This window comes from Phragmites australis, chromosome 9, assembly GCF_958298935.1.
Source record: "Phragmites australis chromosome 9, lpPhrAust1.1, whole genome shotgun sequence".
Lineage (NCBI taxonomy): Eukaryota > Viridiplantae > Streptophyta > Magnoliopsida > Poales > Poaceae > Phragmites > Phragmites australis.
The window spans coordinates 27286728-27294177 of record NC_084929.1 but is presented as its reverse complement, the minus strand read 5'-3'; the positions used below and the strand labels follow the sequence as shown (position 1 = coordinate 27294177).

General features: G+C 48.5%; 3 protein-coding genes across 3 annotated transcripts; 2 read left to right on the top strand and 1 right to left on the bottom strand.

Moving 5' to 3' along the window:
• Positions 1-2351: 2351 nt before the first annotated feature.
• Positions 2352-3059, top strand: LOC133928957 (histone H3.2). The gene has a single exon (XM_062375497.1). It carries the CDS (start codon positions 2446-2448, stop codon positions 2854-2856), a length of 411 nt encoding a protein of 136 aa, XP_062231481.1. The 5' UTR covers positions 2352-2445; the 3' UTR covers positions 2857-3059.
• Positions 3060-3238: 179 nt separating this feature from the next.
• LOC133928958 (fructose-1,6-bisphosphatase, cytosolic-like) lies at positions 3239-4266 on the top strand. Its single transcript, XM_062375498.1, has 3 exons — positions 3239-3486; positions 3587-3662; positions 3834-4266. Exons 1-3 carry the CDS (start codon positions 3389-3391, stop codon positions 3942-3944), a joined length of 285 nt encoding a protein of 94 aa, XP_062231482.1. The 5' UTR covers positions 3239-3388; the 3' UTR covers positions 3945-4266.
• A 538-nt stretch (positions 4267-4804) lies between these two features.
• LOC133928955 (soluble inorganic pyrophosphatase-like) lies at positions 4805-6482 on the bottom strand. Its single transcript, XM_062375496.1, has 7 exons — positions 6216-6482; positions 6081-6109; positions 5788-5961; positions 5610-5675; positions 5388-5508; positions 5210-5291; positions 4805-5126 (listed from the first exon to the last, which is right to left on the bottom strand). The coding sequence occupies exons 1-7, from the start codon at positions 6382-6384 to the stop codon at positions 5084-5086; spliced, it is 684 nt and encodes a 227-aa protein (XP_062231480.1). The 5' UTR covers positions 6385-6482; the 3' UTR covers positions 4805-5083.
• Positions 6483-7450: the final 968 nt, after the last annotated feature.

The window sequence follows — 7450 nt, the reverse complement described above, 5'->3', positions numbered from 1 at the left end:
GGGAGAGGCGAAGGGAGAGAGGCGATGGGGGCGACGGATGGCGGTGCGCCGGCGACGAAGAGCGGTGACCGTCTTTGATGAGCGACATGGTAGGGCGACGATGGTCGGATCCGACCTGAGCGGGGGCGGATTTGGCTGACGAGGGTGAGGGCGAGAGCCGACGATGAAGAAAAGGCGGTGGCTGGCGATGAAGGAGGCTCTGGCATAGTGGCAAAGGTATGTGATAGTGTTAGGGTTTGGAGGGGATCTCGGGTTGTCTTTGAGGAAGGAAGGAAGAGGGAGAGAGAGGGAAAAGTGGTGGAGCTCACCGATGGCGGTGGCGGTGGCGGTGGCACTCGGAGGAAGAGAGGGAGAGAGATGGAGGTGTGGAAGGTGGCGCTGTGTGGTGTGAAGGAGGAATGAGGTATTGTTCATTATATAGAGAGCGACAATATGGGCATGGCAATGGCGCGAGGCGCGAGGTGAGGCTCGAGGGAGCGGCACTAGATGCGAAGCGGCGCGGGGTGCAAGGATGGTTGCAACGTGCAACGACGGGACGAGCGACACATAGCAGAGAGTGATGCCGGGTCACAGGGAGAGAAAGATAGAGATTTCAAGATTTTTTTCTAAGAAAACACTGGTGTGACAGTAGCCATGGCTGCTGTGGCCATAGAGGGGAACTGAATGGATTTGCAGTGGCTCTCACAGCGAAATGATGCCTTTGGGAGGCTTTGCAACATGGACGTAGCATCAGAGCCAACGTCCATCGCTATCTCAGCGAAACCATTTTCGACAATAGTGAAATATGATCATGGGATAGAGGACGTGCACAGTCTCGTGTGCAGGCTCGAGATATTGGCCGGTGACACTGAACATTTCAGCAACTTGGTGATATTGTGTCGTGTACTTCTGTTTGGTTAGGGCTAGTTTGTTGTTGCTCGTTGACGACTGCATTGCGTTGCAAAATATAATATGATGCAAAAACCCTTATCGGTGACTTAAAATTTCGCTGACAAAGCTTCTAAAAGATGTTTCTAACTAACAGCTACAACCAAGTCTAAAAAACGCCACCGCAGAGTCATAAAGATTCATAATCTCTGATATCAAAAGCTAGCATGAATCCATTTCTAACCAATTAAAACCTTTTTCTTGACCGTTTGATGAAGCTTTAGAGCTTCGAATATCAGCCAGCAGCAACGGTGCTAACCAACAGGGTGTCCTCGGTTTTCTTCCTTGAATCGTCCTCCGAATTAAAACTGTTGATTGGCGGATTGTTTTTCTCTTCGCTGCTCGCTGCTAAGCTGACACGCGTGGTTCTCAACTAGTCCGTTTTCTTGATGATATACTCGGTCACAAAATAGCGTAGTTTTTGTCACGTGCAATCACCACATTTAAACTTTGGCCATCGATATTATTTAATATTTTTTATAAAGCATTTGGAAATAGTATAGCTAAATTTGTTTAAAAAATAGTTTTATAATATTACAACTTTAGTATATATTATATATATTATATATATATATATATATTACTAACACTCAGTGGTCAAAATGTGTGCTGGTAATATATCAATGTCAACACCTCTTTTGTAATAGGATTATAACTTTTCGTGCTCTTATTCTCAATGAACAGCTTTAATTTTCCAAATAGGTGATGCCGAGATATACTTGCAATTCACAATGCGACTCGGGCAGACTCTTGCATCTCTTCGACGCCTGACGCACATATTTTTTGCTTGATCAGTGGCGAAAAGGGGGGAGATCGTAAGCAGACACAATCGCACCGTATGCATAGGTCCTCTAGGCTCACGAACCTGTGATCCAACGAGAGATAATCTTTTATATATCACTGAATATTAACGAAATTCTTGATTTGATATAGAAAAAATTACAATCTCTTCCATGTCACTAATTGAGTTTTTTTATCCCTAAGTAACAATACCGTTTTAATAGAGTGACATATAAGAGATAAAAATAGAAGAATAAAACTAAATGATGGTATAAGAGATGAATTTTTTCAGTAGCAAATAAAAATTCGGTTAACATTAGTAGCACAGATAGCCTGTATTACTCTCGACGCCCACATCATCGGTGCGGACGTGCGGTGTCGCCCACCTGGCTACGCGCAACGGCAAGTCCGCGACCAATCAGAGCTCAGGAAATCCCACCCCACGGATCGCCCCCTACGATCCGCGTGTCTCCCTCTAAACCAAATCCCAGCCATCCATCTCCTTCGAATCCAACGCTCCAAACCGACCCTGCCTTCCGAAAACCAACTCCGCCGCCCCCCGAAAATACGAAATTTGAACCAGTCTCCCGCCCACCCGCCGCCTATATAAATCCCCAACCCTCACCGAGTCTCTCCGCACTCGATTCCCCAATTCCCAAACCCTCCTGCACGGCTGCGCTTCGCGATCTCCGATCCCCACCTGCCGCAGACCCTAGCCTTCTCTCCTCTCCGCTCCCGATGGCCCGCACGAAGCAAACGGCGAGGAAGTCCACCGGGGGCAAGGCCCCGCGGAAGCAGCTGGCGACGAAGGCGGCGCGCAAGTCGGCCCCAGCGACCGGCGGGGTAAAGAAGCCCCACCGTTTCCGCCCCGGCACCGTCGCTCTCAGGGAGATCCGGAAGTACCAGAAGAGCACGGAGCTACTGATCCGCAAGCTCCCCTTCCAGCGGCTGGTGCGGGAGATTGCGCAGGATTTCAAGACCGACCTCCGCTTCCAGAGCTCCGCCGTCGCCGCGCTGCAGGAGGCCGCGGAGGCCTACCTCGTCGGGCTCTTTGAGGACACCAACCTCTGCGCCATCCACGCCAAGCGCGTCACCATCATGCCCAAGGACATCCAGCTCGCGCGCCGTATCCGTGGCGAGAGGGCATAAGGGTGTGGTCCGTCTTTCGTAGAGCCTGATCTGGGGAAGTGTAGAGATATGGTCGTGCTCGCTAGCCTGTGTTTAGTCATGGTGGTGTGGTGGGGTGGAAGTTTCAATGTTAGTGATGTCGTTGTGGTGTTCTGATGTGATTTTGTGTCTGATGTTACCAGCTTATTATCATCAGTAATGGAAATGGCGCCTATCTGGTCTTATATCTGTGTTCTTGGGTATCTGTTTATATCGGTGTTCTTGAGACCGTAGCGAGCGCAGCGTCAAGAGCGGGGGGTTCCGTCTGGTTTCATCAGAGGGCGAGGGGAACCGGCCGGCGGGGGAGATGGACCACGCGGCGGAGGCACAGCGGACGGACCTGATGACCATCACGCGGCACGTGCTCAACGAGCAGGGCCGCCACCCGGAGTCCTGCGGTGACTTCACCATCCTCCTCCCACATCTTCCTCGGCTGCAAGTTCGGCGCATCCGCCGTCAACAAGGCAGGCCTCGCCAAACTTATGACTGTTTTATGTTGTCCTTGCCTTTCTGAATGATGCACAGTATGGTTGCTGATGTCCACCGTACCTTGCTATATGGAGGCATATTTTTGTACCCTTCAGACAATAAGGGCCCAAACGGAAAACTCCGGTATGCCGATGCTAACAATCACTTTCTTAGTATTTCTAGAACTGCAGTAAACTGCTTATAAAGATATAAATCCTGAAGTTGGTTATATGTGAAATGGCAGTGTTCTGTATGAAGTCTTCCCGATGTCATTCCTGATGGAACAAGCTGGAGGTCAGGCTTTCACAGGCAAACAATGGGTGTGTTTCAGTTCTTTTTCATTCCAACTGAAAAATCGTGATACTACGAATATCGCATCATTTTTACCATATAAGACTTAAAAAATAAAAGTCTGTATTTTTAACTCGCCACTTGTTTACTCATGGTTGGCATGCCATAACTGAAAAGCTGTTGCTAAATTTGCACGGCAGGCCCTTGAACTTGCTCCCACTAAGCTTCATGAGAGATCAATATTCCTCGGGAGCTACGATGATGTGGAGGAGATCAAAGCATTGTACGCTGCAGAGTCAAGCACTGCTTGATCTGTCTGCCTGAGGAGTAAGGATCAATGTTACTTGGTCATCCGTGTCCATATTTTTTTCCGAATCGAACACTCGGAATCTAAGTTGGATTCTGACACTCATGTCGGATTCTGATTTGCATTTTGTGTATCCAAATTTTTTTTATTAAATCGGACATCTGAATTCGAGTCGGATTCTTACACCTATATCTGTATCTAGGTAACACTGGTAAGGACACATGCATCATTCTCTGGGCATCCACATTGTAACTCTATTGATCAGATATTTATTTGCTATTCTTGGACTTGATGTAAAATTCACTCTATACGGACACAGTACAAGTGTACAGCCCAATAAGTAATCGAAGCTTATGCTTCATACACATCTTATATGCTTTTGTGATTCCTTGTGAAATCAAATATGGATTCATGTAAAGAGTTGCTAGACATATCAAGACATTACTTGTGCAGTTGTGCTAGGTTGCTGGTTTTGGGTGTCCTATTCATCGTAGGATTTGTGATACTCTCCAACTGCCCAACAATCCTTTACATTTATCTAGTGCATAGCAGTCAGACTGTTATTGTACAAAAGTCTTTCTTTTTTTTGGAACATAGGGATTTTATTACTCCCTCACTTTTAAAGAAGCTGGTAAATTTTCTCTAAAAAAACTGGTAGCAGCCACATTGATTCAGAAAAGAAACAAAAACCAAGCGATGAGCTGAGGTAAACCAGACTACAGCCCAAATTACTCAACCATAATAAGCTATCTAATAAAAAGAACAAACCATCCAGCTGAAACTCGTATTTGATATCAGAGTTAAACGAGACTGCAAGTCCACAGCCGGTGCTTCATTCATTGTACCATCAACAATGCGCAGATATTCAGGTCAGAAGGTCGACCAAACAACAAAATGGTAGATTATTCTTTTATTTGTTCGTTCTGTAAAAAATGTAGGAGAGGAGTACATAGATCAAACCACACTGTGGATAAATTTCCAAATGATTAATACAGAGATACAGACTGAAACATCGCTGGGAAAAGATGGTCAACATGCGTGACAACTCATGTGACTTGGATGTTGATCGGATCCCAAATGTTCTGATGATATAGGCTTTGCTTCAGCTCGCAGAAGAGCGGGCAGACAGAAAAATGGCAAGCTCTACCGCCGCAAGCTCTGCAGAATGTACTGCGCGTACAGATCCCTGCAGAAAATATAACAAATCATGTCAATACGCATATTATTCCAGACTCCATCATGTCATCCTCCGAGATAGTCAGGACTTACATGGAGTACTGGATGGCATCACGAGCTTCAGTGGCGGGCAAGAAGTCATTGACGGCCACCTCCTTGTTCTCGTTCTTCTTGTCTGAAAGATTTGCGCAAGAAACCGCACAATTCAAGGGAATGTGCAACACGAATCATCGAAATGTAGCGATTATACGGAGTGAGATAGCGAGCATACAGTCTTCGAAGAAGCGTCTGATCTCCTGAAGGCGGTGAGGAGAAAGCTCGCTGAGATTGTTGAAGTGGCGGTACTCGGGATCGTCAGCGCAGACGGCTATGATCTTGTCGTCCTTCTCTCCCTGATCCAAAAGGAGCAGTGTATTGTAAGCTTGCTGTTGATAGTTGCTCAACTCAAATTAATTTGACTTGCATAGAATACGGAAAGAATTAGTCTGCCTACCTGGTCTATCATAGGCATGAGGCCGATGGCCCTGGCCCGGAGGAAGGAGCCGGGAAGAATTGGTTCCTGGTTGCAAATGGCGTGCCGTTGTTAGAGACACGAGCAATGCAGAAGTGCAGAACCGTTAGATTTCGTGCAGGGTTATGCTAAGCCTGCTGCTGAATATCGATCAGGTCACCTGCATGAGGACGAGGACATCCATGGGGTCGTTGTCTTCGCAGAGCGTCCGGGGGATGAAGCCGTAGTTGTGAGGGTACACCACGGACGAGTACAGAATCCGGTCCACCTTGATGAGCCCCGTCTTCTTGTCGAGCTCGTACTTCACCTTGCTCCCCTTGGTGATCTCCACGACCTGCTCGACGGATGCGCATCGGATCAAACATTCAGGCACGCATCACACGCACGCTCCAAAGTACTTGCAGGTTGCAACTTAGGTTGCGAAATGAGATTTTTTTTTTTCCGGATCCTTACGACGTTGAACACGGACGGGGCTTCAGGACCTGCAACCATGCACGAACGGTTGATTAGCACTGGCACCGACGGCGTCGCCCTGTATCTGAACCGTGTCCTGTCTGATCGACGAAGATGCTGGCGAGATTAACCTACCGATCTCGAGGTCGTGCCAGGGGTGCGCGGCGACGGACCTCCGCGACAGCGACGAGAGGATCCTCTCGTTCAGTCGCGGCGCGCGGCGCTTCGGCTCCACCTCGAGCGCTTCCATCGCCTGCTCCACGGCGTCGGCGGCGCGCCTGTTGGCTCCGCTCTCCTGGCTCATTTTCGCTCTCGCTCTAACGGGCGGGCTGGTCAACGGCGCTCGTTTCACCTCGCGCTCGGCAACACCTGGCTGGGCGATCGCAGCTTCCGCGCGGTCACATATATATATAGGGAAGCGGCGGAGCGGTGCGGGGGAGCGGGCGGGTTGGGTTGGTGGTGGGGGAGTGGGGGGCGTGGTCGACGCGTATTGAGGCGTAGGCGGCACGTGGGAGTCGCGCTCGCGGCACGGCGCGGTGCGGTGCCGATGCGGCGCCGCGCTGGCGTGGGAAACTTCCTCGCGTCGCACGTTGTACGCTTCGTGCTTCGAGCTGTTCGCTATCCAGGCGGCGCGCCGTGCGGGGACGCGTCCGAACCGACAGGGTCACCGCTCTTCTGCGGCTCGTCAAACTCATACTTTGAAAGTTTGAATCACTAAAAAGCCCTACCTGAATGCAAAGCCAGAATCTGAAATTTTAACAACAAAAACTTTAGAAATTGCTTTTTTAGTAACAGTAGTTTAAGTTTGTTCCTTCAGTAGGGATGAGAATAGATCGATCCATGGATCCACTATAATTCATCTTAATCAACTAATTAGATGATTTTTCTAGCTTATATTATCTGATAAATTGTCAAGTTAGTTGATTAAGTTGAATGAGAGTGGATGAATGTATTCCTATAGATGGATCCATGTCCATCCATACCTTTTGGAAAGGAGCTACATGCTATGGCATCTACCCTGTTCAAAGCCTTTGAGATGGTGATGCACATGACTGTGGCGTTACTCCCATATATTAAGGATTAAAGAAAGCAAAAGGTGCTGGAATTAGGAAGTCATGATGCGCATGTTGATCACTGTCTGTCATCGTGATAATGACTGTCAGTTGGACTCAACATTCGGAGAGATGGCCATGGTAATTGATAGCCCAGGAGCAGGTACAGGGTGCCAAAATGGCACGGATCGGGATGACATGAACCAGTGAGTTGTGCCGGCCAACTGGCAAGGAGCATCTCACCCAGCTGTGCTCCGGCCAGTTTGCCTGCTTATCACTTTCAGAACACTAGAAGATCCAAGTCACACTATCTCATAG

Coding starts and splice junctions, on each gene's coding strand:
- LOC133928957 (XM_062375497.1), top strand. CDS start 2,446: ATGGCCCGCACGAAGCAAACGGCGAGGAAGTCCACCGGGGGCAAGGCC.
- LOC133928958 (XM_062375498.1), top strand. CDS start 3,389: ATGATGCACAGTATGGTTGCTGATGTCCACCGTACCTTGCTATATGGA. Junction 3,487..3,586: donor GGCCCAAACGGAAAACTCCG/GTATGCCGATGC, acceptor GTGAAATGGCAG/TGTTCTGTATGAAGTCTTCC. Junction 3,663..3,833: donor CTTTCACAGGCAAACAATGG/GTGTGTTTCAGT, acceptor TTTGCACGGCAG/GCCCTTGAACTTGCTCCCAC.
- LOC133928955 (XM_062375496.1), bottom strand. CDS start 6,384: ATGAGCCAGGAGAGCGGAGCCAACAGGCGCGCCGCCGACGCCGTGGAG. Junction 5,962..6,080: donor CCCCGTCCGTGTTCAACGTC/GTAAGGATCCGG, acceptor TCCGTCGAGCAG/GTCGTGGAGATCACCAAGGG. Junction 5,676..5,787: donor ATGTCCTCGTCCTCATGCAG/GTGACCTGATCG, acceptor ATTTGCAACCAG/GAACCAATTCTTCCCGGCTC.